At 36.5% G+C, this 19,989-nt stretch overlaps 2 protein-coding genes across 6 annotated transcripts in view; both read left to right on the top strand.

Annotated features, from left to right (window-relative positions):
* The window catches only part of ncalda (neurocalcin delta a), a 31,645-nt gene extending 25,673 nt beyond the window's left edge, over window positions 1-5,972 (top strand). For 3 of the 4 annotated variants that reach the window (XM_027149305.2, XM_027149307.2, XM_027149308.2), the window contains 3 exons: window positions 810-1,207; window positions 2,477-2,582; window positions 3,258-5,972. In XM_027149305.2, the coding sequence (XP_027005106.1) occupies window positions 830-1,207; window positions 2,477-2,582; window positions 3,258-3,355 (582 nt within the window). In that variant the 5' untranslated portion in view covers window positions 810-829 and the 3' untranslated portion in view covers window positions 3,356-5,972. The remainder of the gene's footprint in view (window positions 1-809; window positions 1,208-2,476; window positions 2,583-3,257) is intronic. The other variant, XM_047811265.1, reaches the window with a different exon arrangement.
* Window positions 5,973-9,139: 3,167 nt separating this feature from the next.
* On the top strand, window positions 9,140-17,924 carry grhl2a (grainyhead-like transcription factor 2a). 2 transcript variants are annotated; one of them, XM_027149910.2, is made up of 16 exons: window positions 9,140-9,425; window positions 10,218-10,341; window positions 10,835-10,890; window positions 11,027-11,342; window positions 11,528-11,586; window positions 11,720-11,876; window positions 12,079-12,190; window positions 12,906-13,000; window positions 14,517-14,675; window positions 14,878-14,965; window positions 15,485-15,630; window positions 15,863-15,900; window positions 16,295-16,383; window positions 16,589-16,674; window positions 16,760-16,824; window positions 17,296-17,924. In XM_027149910.2, exons 1-16 carry the CDS (start codon window positions 9,409-9,411, stop codon window positions 17,408-17,410), a joined length of 1,722 nt encoding a protein of 573 aa, XP_027005711.1. In that variant the 5' UTR covers window positions 9,140-9,408; the 3' UTR covers window positions 17,411-17,924. The 2 variants fall into 2 exon arrangements, with proteins under 2 accessions (XP_027005711.1, XP_027005710.1); XM_027149909.2 differs by having other exon boundaries at window positions 9,142-9,425; window positions 10,155-10,341.
* Window positions 17,925-19,989: the final 2,065 nt, after the last annotated feature.

The following is a 19,989-nucleotide window of genomic DNA, read 5'->3' as shown; positions in this document are numbered from 1 at the left end:
CCTCTCTCCCTCTCTCTTTCTCTTTCTCTCTCTCTCTCCTCTTCTGCTACACAATATCACTTGGGTAATAGGAGTCCACTTCACTGTAGGTTTGTTGGCCAAATACAATGTTTTTACCACTTCACTGCTGTTTTATGGTGCAGTAATGTCTACATAAGGTGTTCTTCGGTGTGTGTGAACCAAGCCTGGCTGAAGTTTCATTATTCTAGCTGTGTTATCTGTCATGTTGTAACCTTGTAGTTCAGAACATATCAGTGCACAGAGTATTACATGCTGCCTCTTACACATGAGACTGATACAGAGTCTGATACAGAACTGAATGTGTTTTTATTCTTGAGCAACAACAGAACTGATGTGGGGGCAGTGGTGGCTCAAGTGGATAAGGCTCTGGGTTGTTGATTGGAAGATCAGGGTTCAAGCCCCAGCACTGACAAGCTGCCACCGTTAGGCCCTGTATCATAGCTGACCCTGTGCTCTGATATCAACCTCCAAAGTTGGGATATGTGAAGAAAGAATTTCACTGTGCTGTAATGTATATGTGACAAAATAAAGGCTTCTATATTCTGTGTGTGATGATTTTCACATAAGTTTCATTCAATGCTTTCAGTGAACATGAATGTTTAAACCAATATTATTTCAGGTAAATCTTAACGACCCAGAAAACTCACATCTTTTCTGGGTCATAAAGATTTACCTGAAAAAATATTATTAATAAATTCCCTAATATGAGTGAATAAATGAAGGGAACCATCTTCCCAAATTGCATTAATTAATGTTTTACTATGTGATTGTCTCTTGTCTCCCCAAAGCTATAACGTGAAACTCAAGCATGGGGAAGCAGAACAGCAAGCTGCGACCAGAGGTAATGCAGGACCTGCTGGAGAGCACGGATTTTACCGAACACGAGATCCAGGAGTGGTACAAGGGCTTCTTGCGGGACTGCCCCAGTGGCCATCTATCTATGGACGAGTTCAAGAAGATCTATGGCAACTTCTTTCCGTACGGGGACGCCTCCAAGTTTGCTGAGCACGTGTTCCGCACCTTTGATGCCAATGGCGACGGCACTATAGACTTTAGAGAGTTTATCATCGCGCTTAGCGTCACGTCACGAGGAAAGTTGGAGCAGAAGTTGAAATGGGCTTTTAGCATGTATGACCTGGATGGGAATGGATACATCAGTAAGGCAGAGATGCTGGAAATCGTGCAGGTAGGTGCTCGAAAGATTGTGCCAAGAATAGCACATTTCTAAAGACAATGTGATGTTTCCTTCAAGCTCCTTCGTCATGCTTTTTTACCAGTCTGTTTTTGTCATCTTTTGGAGTAAGGTCTGCCTGTTATTCATTTGATCCTTTAAAGGTAATTTAGCAACAAGTGGCTGCTCAGATTTCTAGGCCTGTGTGGGGATTTGCACATAGTGACACAAGTATGTTAGACAACTGAATCAAGATTTGTTTATCTTGCTTATCTTTATCTGAGATTTGCATTATAAATATCTAAATGAGGATTATTCGGTCTGCGATGATTGAAACTGAAGCTAGTTTTTTGTATTTCAGTTAATAAATCTGAATGTAAATTTCCCAGCACACCCCTTACACTAACAACTTAAAATCTGAAGTGTGTTTCTGCATGAGCTTAAGGTGTTGGACTACCAATCATATAACCAAAAATAATAGTTATAAGTTCTTAGTGAAGTTTTTACCTGCTCATGAACATAATGCTCAGTCTATTTGGTGTACTGTGTCGTTTGCTACATTGTCTTCATTTCCATGGAAAGGAAATGGTGGTTATTGTGAGGTCCACACCAGCAGCAGTGCATAGCTATAAAGCACTTTAATTAGAGCCTGTTCTTTTGTGTGGAACAGAGAGACAAGTGCCTTAAAAAGCAGAAGAGATTCTTTTGCTATAGGAAGAGATGAGAGCAACATTACTTCATTAAAATATCTTTGTTTATTTTAGTTATTGTATCTTTCAACGACCATGGTGTGTGTTTTCACTTGAATGTATAAGGGTGTTGAGATGTATTTTTGTTTCTTCTTCTTTCCTCCTCCTAACAATGTTGCAGCCAAGATAGTCCCATATGGTCACATATTCACACCTTTTCTGTTATTTTAACTCCAAGAGTATATTTTAATATAAAATCTGACAGTCATTTTAAACACGTTGGACAGTTTTCTAGATGAAAGTCATCTTTGTGGATTGACACTATGCTACAGTTTGGACCACAGGGATTGTGTTTCAAATACAAATCATTTATTACATAACTCCAGAAATGTGATGTGAAGCTTTTTTTTTTCTCGCACATGAACAAGTAAACTACTTTTGTGTAGTATTTTAGTTTGGCTAGTCTCAATATACAGATTTATACAGCATCACATCTGACATCAGGTTCAAAGATATTTTACGTAAGGTGTTCACTGTGCTGTTTGATTTTGTTTGTTTGTTTTTGACATTCTTATTTTCCCTTATTCCCTTCTAGGCTATTTATAAAATGGTTTCGTCGGTAATGAAGATGCCAGAGGATGAGTCTACACCAGAGAAAAGAACAGAAAAGATCTTTAGACAGATGGACACCAACCGAGATGGTAAAAGTGAACTTTTTTGCTTGTGCGTTTGTGTGGATGAACATCTACTGTATGGTTGGACATGCATGGTTTTCATGACCGCAGAACAAAATAAAACTTAAATAGATCAGTAGGCCGAGGAACACATTTAAGTAGTCCGATGTAATTTCAGTCCCTTGTCATGTGGGAGGACGGAACGCAAGAATACGCTGCAAAAACTAGTAGAAATTAAAGCAGACTGATTCCTTGGTCATTGAACTTGTGTTGTGTTTCCTGCACACATTAATTAACTCTTACTGACAGTTACAGAAGAATTCAACAATCATGCCATAGTTAAAATCGCGATGATCACTTTTTTTCACATTCATATGGTTTATGTGAAAATTGCCCAAAGCAGTTGGGCTGTATGTACATGATTTTATGCATTGTAATGCTGCTACTGGATTTGCTGATAAATGTATATGACAGTAGGTGTACAGATGTTCCTAATAAAGTGCTGAGTGAGTGTGTAATTGCAGGAAGATGCAAGCGTTACTTGCTGCCATCTGCTGGCTGTTACAGCTCACTGCAGTGTATTGTTGTTTTTGTAAAGGATTGTAATGTTTTTTTTTAAAAACATCATTTTGCCTTTCTCGCTTGTAGAAACGTAACCAGAGTAGAATGTATGGTTGACGTTATGTTTGTGCTCCTGTTTAGGTAAGCTGTCTCTGGAGGAGTTCATTAAAGGAGCAAAGAGTGACCCTTCTATCGTTCGTCTGTTGCAGTGTGACCCCAGCAGCGCAGGACAGTTCTAGAAGCCGCATCCATCACTTTCTCCTCCTCCATTTTATTTATTAATGGTTTTTATTTCAGTCTTTGATACCATAATACTGGGACATGACTGGGCCTCTTTATATGGGTCTGTATCCCATCAAACTGAACTTCACCAGATCTAGGCACCATGTACACATACAACCTTTTCTCTCTGTCCCTATTTCTCTCACTTACTAACCTCTCTTATCACACACACTTTAACATGGTGTGCTCTCTCTTTGAGGATTTTTGATCTGATTTAGGGGATATTTCTGTGCTCAGTCACATCACATGGAGTGCCTGATAGAAGCACATGTTTTCTTCATGCAGAATTAGGAGTTTAGATATTTTGGTCAAATAAAATTTGAAGATGAGATGGACAGCTCGACCTAATGGAGAAGTGAAGCACTGAAAGAAAAGATTTGGAGGCCTGCTTGTGATTCTTATTTTAACAGGACAGTTTGACCGTACTGTCAAGTATCCAACAGTATTGTTACAAGAAAACACAGCTCTAAATTCTTATGTTTAATTTTTGACCAGCAGTGATTAACACCACATCCTCACCAGATGCCTTTTACACAATTCAGTACACGCACCAAACAGATGCAGTTAAACGGATCGGTAGAATAGGTTTTTTATTTTAGTATAGTAGTCATGCAGTACTATACAGTTTTTTTATTCCTGACCTACAACATGGTATGGAGTTTAATTTTTGTCCCTAATTTAGTATTGGCATGCCTGAAATGTTCTGGATCATCACTCTGGATATGTACATATTCTTGGAAGAGCCTTGCAATTTGGTTTAACCTTTTACTGGGGTGTTAATTCCCAGTAATGTTCCAGTATCTACCCATTTTATTATTAGTGTATCAGTGTTATTAATCATGACAGCCAATACTTCAACATAACTGTGCAGTATGTACACTACACTTTCCCCCAAATCCCAATAAACACATATAACTGTTAGAAGTGCACTCATTATTCTCCCTTGTGCCGTATTGCCAGAAGGAAACGAAATGAAGAACTGTGGGACAATAGTAGGCCTGTATAGTCTGTATATTTTATTTTCCAAATAATGAAACAACAGACTTGCATGCAGAACTGTCAGATGACTATTTTAAGATGCAACATCTTGCTTTTAGTGTTTTCAGTGAAGCATGTTAAATAAGTTTTAGCTGTATATGAAAGAGAAATTTTTGTGTTGTATGCATGCTGGTTTGTGTGTGTATGTGTGTGGCTATAGTGTGTCCTGGTACTGTTTGCTCACACTGCTCTCGGTGGTCTGTTGCCTTGTCTAAGCGAGCTTGTGAGCAGCTGAAACTCTGATATTTACAATAGAAGACCAGAAGATATTGATGTAAAAGTTAGTCTGATGTATATTTTAAATCTAGTATGGACTTTAGGTTGTAGATATGTAGACACTGTGAGCTTACTGACCTGCCACACACACACACACATGCAAATAGTATTGTGTTTCTGTAGATAACTTCTTTATTGTTGTCATGTTGCTTTTTACTGATGATAATGCCTGTGATGCTGAAACCTAATCTAGTAGTAGCCTCTTACTTCTGGAAGAGTATAGAACAAATGGTCAGGGTCCAATTTCCCAAATCAATTCATTCATGAGAAAAAAAAAAGTTTCTTATTGAACTTGGTACATTTAGATTAATGTGATGTATTAGCCAGGTGGTTAGACAGCTGGGCTGGAATTTTTGTGGCATAACCTGCCTGTTTCTGATGTCTTCTTTAAGGTTTAACAAAGTGGGATCTGATCTCAGTGACTACATTTCCTCACCATTAATCAGACAAATCAGTAGTAGTTGTTGTGTGTATATATACAATCAATTTTAAAAATTATATATAGTTTTAGAATTAGAAATCCACTTCACTTTACATGCTTTCAGTGTGCATGATAAACACATTGGAGCTCTAGATGCATTCTGCTGCTGCTGCTGCTGCTGTTTATTGCAAGTTTTGAATGTTATCAGATGCCACTGCAAGTTGTTGAATGCCTTACTGCAGTAATTCTCATATACAGTTCTGGGAACCACACACACTTTACATTTAAGTGTTTTCCTGCTTTAACACACCTGAATCAGCTCATAAAGGACTTTGGTTCAAGTGTATTAGAGCTGTTGCTTCACAAATATGTGCAGAACATGTGGTTCCCACAACTGCAGTTGAGGCCCACTGCCTTGACTTCAGTACTGCTATATATTTCATTTGATTAAGGTGCATTCTTTTTCCTTTCTTAAACTGCTGTTTTGTAAAGTTGGGAAATGTTCAAACATCACAACTACTGCAGAATTTACTCCATGGTGTATGCATATGTTTAATTTTGTATTTTTTTCTTTTTAAGAATGACATATTTCTCTATCACAATTTATATCTGTTGGTTAGGTGCCAAATATACAGAACCAGTATTGTATAAATTTATACTGTACAATTATTTGTCAAACAGAACATTTGTATTTGTTGCAGTATGTTTGTTTTTTGTTTCTTTTTTTTGTTGTTTGGTAGATTTTGTATGGTAACCTGTATTTTGTGGCAATGTCAACTTGAGGTATAGACATCTGTTTTAGTTATGCTATAAAACGAAAATTAAATTTAGGAAATAAACACTTGTTGTTTTTTTTTGTCTTGATAGATTGCTGCACAACGATAAGATATGAATGGCTACAGTAATGTATTTTAAATTGTTCCAAAGAGAGCAACTGACAGTTCATAAGTTATTTAAGAATTGTACAAATCTGTGGATCACGGTTAAAAGCAGCAGGTAAATGAATGAATAATTTGAATGGCAAAAAAGGAAGCAAATCCTTCATTAACCAGAAATAAATAGCTAAAAGCAAATGTTAAGCCATGCAAATCTACCACGAAAAAAACTGTAGAAAATTGCAGCTTGATTTTCTTTTAATGTAATATGCAAATAATTAAAACTGCTCTCAGTCAATTTGCTTATGGTTACAATAACAGTTATTGGTCAAAGCTGGTTAAAGTGACAGGTCTTAATCTGTAAATGATCACACTGAATAGTTCACTGTTTACTGAGTAACATTCTGTGGTGAGAAGTAAAGTAAATTGTTTAGATTGTTCTGATGAAAGATATAGTCTCTCTCTATAGCTGGAGTGTTTAAACCCTACACGTATAAACTGATACCCGATTGCACAATACCTGACCCCGTAGTGCGTTATGAGTTCCTCTTATATCTGTGCTTTGTTCCTCATTGGAACTTGTGTGTTTTAAATAATGCAAGAGAAGTTTAGTTTTTCAAAATTCTACCTGGACTTCCTCCATTTTTAGATAAATACAGTCATTGCATTGTCATTTTGTCATTACAAAAGTACAGTTCAATGTCTACCAAGAGTGCAACTAGTAGCATTGTGCAAATTGCCTTTGATAGACTGACCTCCCATCCACAGTGTATTGCTGCCTCATACTCCATGTTCACTAGATATCCTTTAGCAGTACTTTGTTTTTCACCTGGTTTAGTGGTGTCTTCTGCTGCATTCTCTTGGATTTAGTTCTGTGATATAAAATAGTTCAGTCTTCACAACTGTACTCCGTCATGAAGAGCCACTGGCTCTCTGAGCAAATGAAACTTTTTTTTTTTTTAAATATATTTTGTTTTAAAGTAAGATTATTTTTATTGAGAATCAGTAACTTTAGCCATGACATAATTTAGCCTTACATAATTATTAATTTTTATTTGCAAGTTATAATGCCTTATCATTAAAATGAGGTCATAGACATGGCACTGTTTTTTTCTGTGTATTCTGGGAATTGTATCTCCCTGCCTTTCTTCATTAACACTCACATGCATGACTGTATCCTCCCATCAATTGAGCAACGGTGCTATATGTGCCAATCTGTTTGTTTTCAGAGTGAATGTTATGAGCTTAAGGCTCAGGCTTAAGCTTCAGGAAAAACACGTCTGTGCTCATGTCTAACACGAATATAAAACAAGTTTCATTTTACAGATGTTGAATATCAGAGACAGGTGTGACATAAAGATTTATTTGAAACTTGATTTTTACTGCAACTGGGTTCTTTGCAACCTCACGGTGTCTTTTTTTTTAAATAGTATAATGTGACAATGTTTGTGTAACATATTGTGGCATGTAATATCCTTAAACTTACAGCACAAAATGAATTAGGTTTTCTTCACGCTTATGAGCTTTGCATTGACTTGCAAGAATTAGTGAAATATATTGCATTTTAAAATAGCATGCCCAATTTGTAACACTAGTTTGATTACTCCTGAATTGCCAGTTCATAATCAACAATAAACATTTTAAGTGTTCAGGTCCAGAGCTGACAAACAAGCTGAACTAACATGACATCCAGTGATTCATCACGGCTCTGTAGGATTAGTCCATAATGACTGTCTTTTTTTCCCCGATCACTGTAACAATGAATGCATTTAATTAATGTTTTTGCACATTGATGAGCAGCACAAGGGGCTGTAAGAAATTAAAATTGTAAGAAAGGTGCTATATGTAAGACAAATATACAGAATTTCTTCACTCTCAAGTCTTGGTGCATGTTTGTGCTTTCAGCTGATATGTAAGGTAAGTAGAAGTGCCTGTGTAACCTGTGTGTGAACACGCATGCGTGTGCGCACACACACACAGACATACATACCTCTCTCATGCCCGCCCTGCACTGCAGCCGTTACCTGTCAGACAGGTAGAAGCAGAAGCAAGTTTTCTTTTCCGACTCTGTAGTGCCACACCTCTTTTTAACTGTCCCATGAAGAATAATAAAGATTTAGGAAAGATCTGGCATTGTACTTGGCTGGTAAGGAGCTTTGACCTCAAATTACCGAGCATGTAGGCCTACTCTCAATTCTATTCATCTAGAGATATTTCCACATTTAAATGTCCCGGCTATTCTATCATTGTTCCTTTTTGTAAAATACACTAATGGAACAATACTTTTGATTAAGGTCATGTTTTTGGTCATGACTCTAAGATAAAATGCATGCATGTGAATATTTCTTGAATTTGTCAAAAACAGGGCAATACACAGCACACATAATAGATCATGTAGTTTTCTGGATCTGTCAAAACTGATTACTGATTACCACTAAAAGCAAATGATAGGCTCAGTAATTCTACAATTATAATGTACCAGTGGATCACACACCCAATTTTACTTTTGTGACATCAGGTCCTGTATTTAAAAAAAAAAAAAAATACTAGTCTGACAGTCAACAATAAATCTGCTTACACAAACAGAAAAGTTCTGAACTGCAAATGTCATATGAACTGGGTGACAAAAAAAAGTGTCGTGTTTTTTTTTTCTTTTTTCTTTCTTGTAGATAGATAGATAGATAGATAGATAGATAGATAGATAGATAGATAGATAGATAGATATCAAAATAAAAAATAAAATGGTATTATTTCGATTTGTAAGTTAACATTATACAAATACAATTTGGACTCATTCAAATGTAAATTCAAATTAATATTAGTCACTCACATGAATAATATTAAAAAAATAAAAAATAAATAAGGTCTCTCTTGCAAGGGTTCTTTTTATTTATTATGAAACCTATTTCACTTGTTGTACCTTTTTGAGCCATTTACTTTGAACTGCATTTCAAATGGCCACTTATTTGATACACATTGCACTAGTTAGTGTGTATATGTTGTTCTGCTTTAGCTTCTCTGGTTGACTTGGTAGGAAGTAGAGAAGGGTTTGGGATTGATCCTGTGAGTCGACTCATGTCCAACACGACAGTAGTGAATCAGCTTGAGGTGAAAACACGCCCCGCCCGCTAATTGACCAATTCTTATCCACCTGCACTAAAGTCACCTGGTGGCGTTACGGAGAACGCTGAATTTTTGTAAAGTGTTTTCCCGCCCACATGCTGTCATTTTACTTTGTTTATATAGGTGGATCTAGGTTCATTTTAATGCCAGACGGATGTTGGAGTCAGCTAACGTTTAAAGTTTGCTCTGTGGTTTTCCTGAAGGCTTTTTACTAACTGAAAGTCACCACTTCCTGGACAGTTTCCCAGCAGAACCAGTGGATTAAGCCGTTATAACTATGGCTCAGGAGGAAAGGTAAGTTCACCTGTTTAGGCTAGACTTTATTCCTCTGTAGCAAACTCCAGTGGAAAAACTTCACTGTTTTGCTTTCTAAATGTTAACAGGTTTAATTAAAGGGAAAAGGTGCCTTTATACTGTCTACTATAAATCTGTAGTAAGTCTACTTTACCTTTACTTTACCGACAGAAATGAAATGGCTGGATTTAAGATGTTTATTTTCACGGCTCAAAATAGTCTTGATCACTCATGTAAACATTTAACCTAGATTTCCTGACATGCTTTTGTACACTTCCACTGGGCAGTATCCATATCCAGTAGGATAGTGTATTGTGTGTGGGAATGTAAAGGGAGAGCTCTGGGAATAACAGGATTTTGGTGAAGCTCTTTGTTGACTCCAGAAACGCCTCGGGCAAGACGAGGTGTTGGTTTTATTTAGCATTATTTAACAGTCTGCTTCGGAGAGAAATTAACTCCTGTAGAAACATTATGTCTTTATGATCAAAACTTGAAGCTGCAGAGTTGATGCTGAAGAGCCTTAGAGTTCCACAGTTACACTTAAAATACACAATCACAGCAGAACATTCACGGTATTGTTTCATTCATTTCTAAATTTTATTCAGCAAAATATTGAGTATTCCTAATGCCAGCTCACTTCTGTACACTTGGTGCCACTGAGAAATATGATGACTGATTCTAAATTCTAAATCATTTTCTACTCAAAATACACATTGCTCTGTGACACAGTAAACGGCTGGTCGTAGTGGTTCCTAATGAGACGTCCTTCCTGTCCCGACGTGTGTTTACAAGTGAGGATGAAGCATGGAGAGCATACCTGGAGAACCCTCTCACTGCAGCAACCAAAGCCATGATGAGCATCAATGGAGACGAGGACAGTGTGGCAGCTCTCGGGCTGCTATACGAATACTACAAGGTGAGAAGTCTTTGTTCAGCTGAAAAGCCATCCAAGCTCCCAAACCAACATTCATCACTTTTTTTAAAAGTGAAATTCCTGTTTCCCTAAAAGAGGCATTTGCAGTGCTTATTGGAGAAAGAGAAGGTGTCCAAAGATGTCTATCTTTTGAGACTTGGGGTGCTTTCACACCTGCCTTGTTTAGTTTGGTTGAATCGTACCAGAGTTCGATTGCTCATTTGGTGCGGTTCGTTTGGGCAGGTGAGAATGCAGCAATCGAACTCTGGTGCGCACCAAAAGCGGACCAAACAAGCGTACCGAGACCTCCTTGAAGAGGTGGTCTCGGTACGCTTTCAAACGAACTCTGGTACGGTTCGTTTGTGGTGAGAACACAGTCCGAGTTTGAATAGACCTAACTGCAAAAAGTATTGTGCATTTTGGACTGTTTGCTAGTGGTTGTGAGCTCTTTATTTAAAGGTCCTATACTGTAACCATTCTCTCCTTTGTCTCTCAGGTTCCAAAAGAGAAAAGGCTCCTGTCTGTAGCAAAATTTCCAGAGGATGAAAAAAGGTTTGTTGTGCATTATTCGCAGTTAACTGGACACATGCAAATGAAATGTGATAGGATTTATTTAACACAGTTATAAATCACACTTAACATTGTACAGTGAAATGTAATTTTTTTGCTTGTATATTATTGTTCATAGAATATGCCATGGTGGTGTGGACTCCATTAATGAGCGTGATCAGGGCACCAAATCTCCCCCAGTCAATCTCTCGGTCAACACAGACTCTCGTAACACAGAGGTGAAGCGAGACTCGTATAGCACCTTACCAGCAGAGGGGGGAGTGGTGGCTACCATAAAGTCAGAGGTGTATTTAAACCAGATGCAGGAACGACAGCCATACCATCACATTTCCTACCAACAGTCCAATCAGGAGGCACATAGCAGTTATGGCAAGGAAGAGCAGAGGAACATGCCAGATAGCACTTTTGAAGACTCTTACAGTGGCGAGAATTTGGTAAGAATTTGTGTGCACACACAATTTGTGTACCCAAGTAATGGGTAAAACATTCATTAGATAAGTGTGCATTCCTACAGTTCATGTTTTTAATGAAGTCTACAAAGTACTAGTATTAATTTCACTAATTAAATGCGTAAATGTTTGCAATTAATGCTAATATTTGTCATTCTGTGCTTTAACAGAAATTCAGAATTCCCACCACTCTAGGGGCCCAAGACTCTGTCTTTGAGCAGCCTGTAATGTAAGTGTTCTCTCTAGTAGTGATGGCTGTAGTATTTTTAATACATTGACAGTCAGGGAAAAAGGAAATTGACAATTATATCTTCCTTGTTAGGGAGCATGTATAGTAACACACCTCACCTCTTGTTTCCTAGGAACACGCTCCAGTACAGTATAGAAGCGAGCCGCTCAGTTCGCCAGAAGCCTGGCGAGGGTCCAATGATCTATCTGAACAGAGGTCAGTTCTATGGCATCACCCTGTGTGAGGCAGGCATCAACAAAGGCTTGCGCCATCCTATTAGCAAAGTGAGGGTGAGTACTTGTACCATTCACTTGGTAAACTTCTGCACTCGGTTTTTGTGAAAAGCGAAGCAAATATTGTGTTATAAATTGACATTTATCATTATTGTATGTTTCAAGGGAGGATCTACTGTAGGGACTGTAGTCTAAATACATGTTATATTGTGGTGTTTTCTGTGCTTTATGGAGCCTTCATCTTGTCTTTTTGTTATAGAGTGTTGTGATGGTGGTGTTTGGAGAGGACAAATGTCGCGATGAGCAGTTGAAACACTGGAACTACTGGCACACTCGTCAGCACACCGCCAAACAGAGAGTCCTGGACATTGGTAAGAATTAGTGCAGAGTCTTTCTACTTGGGGAATTCACCTTAATCAACATCCCTTTGTCTGTCTGTGTGTTGCATTTCCCTAACCCCCTTATTCCCTAGTCAACTGCTTTTCCTTCATATTGTATCCTGGTAAATGGAACATTAGTAGAATGCTTAGGGCAATGTAATTCACCACCTGCTCTCACAGAAGGAAAATGGGTAGACAATAGCTATATGTTCAGGCCAGGGACAGGGGTGTGGAGGGTTGGCTCTTTAAGACCACTTTGGTGGTCTGATGAACAGCATTTGGACAAAGTCAGCTTGAAATCTGATATACCATAATGAATGTTTTCAGTAACCGTATCCCAGTATTTTTCATAATCCCAACGGCTACAGATCAACACTTAAATATATAAGTTAATAGATGTTAGAACAAATGTAAAAAATTTACGGACTTGTAATACAGTGAATAAGGTCTGCTGAATATGATTGATGCTACTGTAGTTTGTAATTCAGCTTGTAATCTAATCTGCTTCAAACACAGTTTTACTTACTTTTGTTGGCCTTTTGCATTGCATTGATCATGTCATTTTCTCCCTGGTGTTTATTATTTGGAGATGATTTATTCCTTTTCACTAAAGCAATAATATTGTTTTGGTTTTTGTTATAATATTGCAATTGGTTTTATTAATGTTATTGTGGATCTTCTCTCTGATATGTTTCTCTCTATAAAGCTGATTACAAAGAGAGCTTCAACACTATTGGGAACCTGGAGGAAATCGCCTATAATGCTGTCTCTTTCACCTGGGACATTAATGAGGAGGCTAAGGTGAGCAATGCAACGTGCATCATACTGAGAGCTCTTCTTGTTCAGTAGTGTTTTGGATTTTCTATGAATGTTTTGAGATAACCGATGAAACTGAGAACTGGGTATATCTATATATATATATCAAATTTCAAAATCCATAGCTTCATTTAGAAAAAAAAATTAAAGATATCTCAATATTTCTTTTCCTCTTATAATTCACACAGTTGTATAAAGCTGGCTAACTTGATTTTGTAGTTCAAAAGTCACTGCACTAACACTAAAAACAAGATTCAAATGATAATTTGATGTGCTGAAGAATAAGCATAAGACTTGCCATAGAGGCAATTTACTGTCTCAAGATTATGATTTTAATTTAACTCACTTTCCACATGTACAGCATCAGTTTAACTCGTACAAAACAGAATTCATTAAAAGATTATGGATGATAATATCTCATCATCTCCATCACTACAGTTGTAGTATATGAGTGTTTAAGGCCTATTCAATTTAAAATTTTTGCTGTCAGTCTATCAGCATTTCTTGCATCTGCTGCAATACACATACCGTTACTTGGTGCGAGCATGTTTGTAGTTTGGTAACCGTTGTCTGTTGAAAGTGATCACATGACCATGAGAAAAGAAGTGGTTCTCACATTATTGCACTTCTTTTTAAACAAAAGTTACAGGTACAGACATGAAGGCAAACTAGTCTATCAGTGGGAAAGTATTTTCGCTCTGGGCAAAAACATTTCCCACATTTCATCTTTCCAAAGTGGTTTTTCCAGTGTATCTTGAAATATTGGCACATGATGTTGCAGTGGATCATTTCAGGCAAACGTCTTTCAGTTTATTTGAATAAATGAATTGCAACAGAAGTGAAGCTCCTCCAACATGAGGCATTTCGTTTATGATTTAGTTTGCATTTCATTCCAAAATGGTTTTAAAACCAAAGCTGGTGTTGATGCACATACATTGGCTCTGAAATAGCCTTTCAATATGTTACTTTGTTCTTTTTAATGCATGTTGTTTACTTACTGGGTCCCCTAAAATTTGTGTTTAGTTCATTGTCTGCAACTGTGTGACCTGCTCTGATGCAGGCCTTCAGTCTCCATCCATATGTGATGGAGGAATGAAGACTCATTAATTAATCACATATTGCTAAGAGCTTACTGAGAACTATAAATATCATAGTAACACTGACAAAGTAATGTTCAGACCAGTTCTGTAAGGTTCCAATAAATTAGTCATACAGTACATACGTTTCTTGGTTATATATACTAATGTCTTTGTTCCTAATAAAATCTAATATATGCTCTAATAAAAATCCCTGTATGTATATTATTTTATGTATATATTTATGTATAATATTAAACACCTGTGATCTATAAGGTCACACAAAGGGGTCTGGGTGGAGGTAGTGCGAGTCAGAGGTTTCTTCAACCTGATGTGTATTATTTTATTTATGTCCAATTAAACAACGCTCTGCTAATTAAATTTACCTGCAAAATGCTTTGCATCATGTTTTATCCTTTCCATAGGTGTTTATCACGGTGAACTGTTTGAGCACAGATTTCTCCTCTCAGAAAGGAGTGAAAGGGCTTCCACTAATGATTCAGATTGATACATACAGCTACAACAACAGAAGCAACAAACCAATTCACAGAGCTTACTGCCAAATCAAGGTCTTCTGTGACAAGGTTAGCAAAAGTGCATATGATAAAACCAGCTTGCACTTTAACAAATAATATTTTATCTGGGGCTGGTACAGTAAGAACCAATATATTTTATTTATTTCGTGTGTCCAGCTAATTATTTTAACAACTGTATTAAACATTATGCCAATAATTAGCTAAATTTGTGATTTAAGTAGTTTCTACAGCATGTCCCATTTTTCTACAGGGAGCTGAGCGGAAGATTCGCGATGAGGAGAGAAAGCAGATGAGGAAAAAGACAAAGGGTCATGTGGCTGGAGGGCAAGGACACAATGGTGAGTTAAAACAGACTGAATAATCTGAAATGCTGCAGATTACTGTAGGGTTGTAACAATACACTACAGTTACGATTCAAGCCACGATACTTGACTCGAATTGAGTTTGCTCCGAGTAAATTTTACCAAAAAGAACCTTTTTTCCCCCGAATCATAAGCAATGCATGTTTGTCAGTATAAAACAAAATACATCATAACTTTGGAAGAACAGAGTTTTAAAGTGCACATTCCCATGACGTATATCGCAGTCGCACAATCCACATTGCATTAAAATGTATCATGTCACAATCAATTTTTCTATATAAAATGCAATATTTTAACATAAAATATTAGTTTTTCCAGATTAAACTGTCATTTATTTACAAAACTTAGTTATTCATTTAATTTGGTGTCCATTTTAAGGTTGCCTATTCTGTGTGAAATATTTCTAATTTATCATATGAATATAACATATGTCTATGTTGTGAAGTGCAGTGAAGAACAACACCTTAGCATTTCTGGCTGTTCATTTTCTTATAGATCTGACGAGTAAAAGAGGAAGCCTTGGAGCCTTAATGCAGAAGAGATCAGACATCACATTCTTCAAATCCATAACAGACCTGGATTCTCAGCCAGTGCTGTTCATCCCTGATGTTCATTTCAGTAACATGCAGAGATCTGCACAGGTAAGAGAGTTTGCGATCATTAATCCATTTTTATGTGTTAATGCAACAGAGTGAAAGCAAACAAAGGCAAAACTCAAAGGAGAATTAAAACAAAACTGCCATGATATCAAGTCTCTATTTCTCTATCTCTATTTCCAATATTCCTGCCTTTCATAATAATTCCATATTATTTTGACCTCTTTAACTTTCTTATCCCTCCTTAACTTTAACCTTCCTGTCTGTCTGTGTACAGATGTTTGGATATAGTACTGAAGAAATGGAGAATGATTGGTAAGTGTGGTGCAGTTACACCCTGTTTAGTGAGTAATGTATTAAAAACACAGAGTTATGCATTGTTATTAAACAAATGAGCTGAATATTTTAGTATCAGTTGTAGTGCTGCCTGGTACTTGTTGCACTATACGTGATGGTTGAAGGTGTCCACAGTTCTGATTTCTAGCCCTGTGTTTAATATTCTGCCCAATAATAAATAAATAAGAGGAATTCCTTTTTATGACAATGGATGAAATAACATTTAATAAAAAAAACTCAAATACTTCACAGCTTCATGGCATAGTCAGTTTGCTAATTTCATTTTGACTTTAAACAAAAAAAACTATGTGTAATTTGCTGTAAGATCATTAATATTTTAATAATCATTTATTGTTAATTACTGTTATTACAGTGTGATGATGAAGAGGGTTTTTAGACATTCAGAAGATGATCCCTGCCTTCCACCTGCCAAACAGAGCAAAAATGATGCACCAAGGCGAGGTGTGTACATGTGGTGGGAGAGAAAGTTGAAGCAAAGAGAGAACCGGATGTGGCTGATGACTATATTTATACTATATTAATGTATATTTTAATTGATTTCTAACTTACTTATGAACCTCTGAATATGCCAGAGAGAGTGGATGATTCTTGCTGTAATTGCAGTATCTTCTATGAAAGGATTCACAACTTACAATTTTCTTAACAGTTCTACTGTATGTACGGAAGGAATCTGATGAGGTTTTTGATGCATTAATGCTCAAGTCTCCAACAGTGAAGAGTTTGATTGAGGCTGTAAGTACAAACTTGCACTTTACTGCATAAGTAAATAAATGAAGCAGATCAAATTACAGGTTCATTCTTTTCTTTCTTTTTTCAGATTTCAGGCAAGTACTCCCTTCCTATTGAGAAGATGAGTAAAATCTTCAAGAAGAATAAGAAAGGGTGAGTAAGAGCTGAACTGTAAAAATGTGAAGTGATTATTTGTCATTCTCATAATCATTACTTGTTAATAGATCAATTTGGAGTTTGACTTTTCTTAAGTATTCAGACCCTCCTCACTTTTTTCAATTTTGTTATGTTGCAGCCTGATACTACTATCGTTCATGTTCACATTTTTTCATTAATCTACACTCAGTACCCAATAATGACAAAGTGAAAACACAATCCTATGAAATGTATAGCTTAGAAGTATAAAGGGCTGTGCTTACATCCAATACACAAAGTACAAGTCGTTCATTTCTGCTTTCTGCACCTTTTGTACAATCCATCCAGCACATTGTAAAGTTTATGCTCACGTTACTTAGATCCCTGCACTTCATAAACATGCAGTTTTGTATTTATAGATGGACAAGTGTTGATATTGTGGGGTTTTTTCATGAATTTTTATGTTGTGTTTTCTCTTGTGTAACTCAGGATTCTGGTCAACGTGGATGACAACATTATTGAGCACTACTCCAATGAGGATGCGTTTGTGCTAAGCATTGAGCCTCAAGCAGAGTGCTTTCAGGTTACACTCACAGAAATCTAATGGCTGCATGAGTAAAACTTGTAGGTGGACTTCCAATGGCTTTCTCAGTAACCAGTTACAGGAAATACAAAGATGGATAAAGCAGAATACCTAACCAGAGAATAATGTAGATTGTCTACAAGTGGGTGGCAGACTGTGATAAACACCTGTGTACTTTCTTTCTCCTAGCCCTTTTACTCTGTTTAAGCTCTCATGAAAGCAAAGAATTATATTGCTCCAGTTTATATGTAGTATTGTGTGTTCTGGAAATAACTAGCCTAACAGGTTCTTTTAAATAGCTTTCAGTATTCTGCTTTTTAATCCAGGCTCAGGAAACAACCCAGCTGGGGGGAAAAATCACACATTTTTTGCAGCCTGCTTAGGAAGTCTAGGAAACTGTGTTTTATTGTCTCTTCTTTACTATATATTGGAATACATCTGTAGTGTTAGTTAATGTCTTTGCACCTTGTACATATTTATGTTTTCAGCTTGTATGTATATTGCTTTAATTAATGTAATAAACAGTATAATTTTTTTCTGCCTTGTGGAGAATTGATATGAATTGGTTTATACAAAATTTTAAAAGTATGTCTTGTATTTTCTTCTCTTTAATTCACATCATATTTAAAACTGTAAGAGAAGCATAAAAGATTCAGCATTCAGAAAGCATTCAGGCATGAACAATGTGGTTAGTTTTTAATGTTACTACAGTGGCATTAACTCTACATACGCCGAGGTTATGGCCCAAAGACTGAAGGCAGAATTGAATATTACGAGTAATTTAGATGCCACAGAATCAGTATGTTTGGAATATTTAATTAAAGCCCCTTCCTCAATAATTGTCACAATACTTTGAAGGTCATTGTATTTCTGGAATTAAGGATTGCCTAATACACAAGCAAGTAAACATACAGAAGGAAAAACAAATAAGTGATAGCAAAGTAAGGTGTTAGCCTAGAAGAGCTTCAGTTCTACAAGATTGTTTAGTCTTCAGAAGATATTTCCTGAGTTAGTATTTAGACGGCTGTTAAAACGCTCCAAAATCTCCCATGTTCAGGTGGTTTGAGGTCTGATGACTGAAGGCCACAGACTTCATTTTATACGTATTGAAAAACATTCAGTGAGCCCTTGTACCCTGTAGATGGGGAAATGTTTTGTCACTTCAGGCTGGTCAGTCCAAATGACAGGGTCCCTTGCTCTTAGAGAATGAGAGCCTTCATAACACAACAGAGACAAGAGCATTTCCTTTGTCACTCATCTGTGTGAGTATTCTATTACGCTGTGGTTGTTTATGTTATTGTCAAACAGCGACACTGTGTGGTGTAAATGAGAAATAGATGCTGGCTGTGCCCAAAAGCTGCCCCTTCTTTGAAGTGTACATTTGAAATAAGTTTGATTGGTTTTCTTCAAATAAAAAAGACAATTTTCCTCTTCTTAACCATGCTTTTGGGTGTGCGTGTGTGTAGGACATTGTTGTAGAACCCACAATCTCCAACTTAAACCTAGTTTTGACACTGGGTATCTGGTATTGTACTAAAATTCACAGACAAGCCTCAGATTTAATGATTACTTCAATACTTTCATGGGCTCCTAAGCCAAGCAATGCAGCCATGTCACAATATGGAACCTCCAGCATATTTAAGTGTAGGTGCAGTGTTCTTATCTGTACAAGATACATTTTGCTATTTCTAAACAAATTATTGACACGTATCATTGACATTACTAATTAGTTGTATTTTATATTCATAAGTCATAAAAACACTCTCCAGGTCATCTTTATGCTCTTTGGATGTAATGTAAGGTATATTTGAACAGTTTTTGTTAGCTTCTTGGTCATTTGATCATCTCTTAATATTATGTCCTGGTAGGTTCTTGACAGTTCCATGAGCTGTAAACTTCTTATTGATATTGCAAAATGTAGAAACACGAATAGCAATGTGTTTAAGAATGGCCTTGCACTCTTTTTAATTTTAGTGTTTGGCGATGATCCTTTTTTGACCACCTGCGACAGTTCTTTTGTCCTGACCAAGAAACAGGGAGAGAGAATGATTTTTTGGGGCAACAATAATATCAATGTCATTGTCAATTTCCGTTTTTTTATACTTTATATAGAGTTCCTATAACAAAAATAAGTTTGGATCTTAAAATAAAACATAATACATACATACATACATACATACATACATACATACATACATACATATACATGTTATGTGAAGTAATTAGTGAATGGGCAGGTTAGTAAGTGAAAGAGTGAAAGATGAAGATCAGTGGACAGTTTTAATGTGTCTGCACTGTATTAAAATAATAAATTAAAATGTAAAACTTAAATGACTTCAGCAATATGAGGCAGAATAAAATTTGCCACCAGGAGGCGTCGATACACTCTAAACTATCTATTAAATAAATTATAGACTGTTTAATTGTAAATATTTTCTATCCCTGATAAGGTATATTGTATGTTATTAAAATTTCTAGCTATTGTACAAATATGTAACATGATGATTCAGTCAAACAAAATAAAAGATTAAATATTCTAACAAAACATGAGTTTTTTCAACTTAATTACAGTAGTGACAACCAATAACACCATCAAAGGT

Source organism: Tachysurus fulvidraco, chromosome 3 (assembly GCF_022655615.1).
Source record: "Tachysurus fulvidraco isolate hzauxx_2018 chromosome 3, HZAU_PFXX_2.0, whole genome shotgun sequence".
Classification (NCBI taxonomy): Eukaryota; Metazoa; Chordata; class Actinopteri; order Siluriformes; family Bagridae; genus Tachysurus; species Tachysurus fulvidraco.
This window is presented reverse-complemented; position numbering and strand designations above follow the sequence as displayed.

Excerpts from the sequence above, each read along its gene's own strand:
- grhl2a (XM_027149909.2), top strand. Across the intron at positions 12,191-12,905 it reads ACAGAGAGTCCTGGACATTG|CTGATTACAAAGAGAGCTTC; the intron begins GTAAGAATTAGT and ends CTCTCTATAAAG. Across the intron at positions 13,001-14,516 it reads ACATTAATGAGGAGGCTAAG|GTGTTTATCACGGTGAACTG; the intron begins GTGAGCAATGCA and ends TCCTTTCCATAG.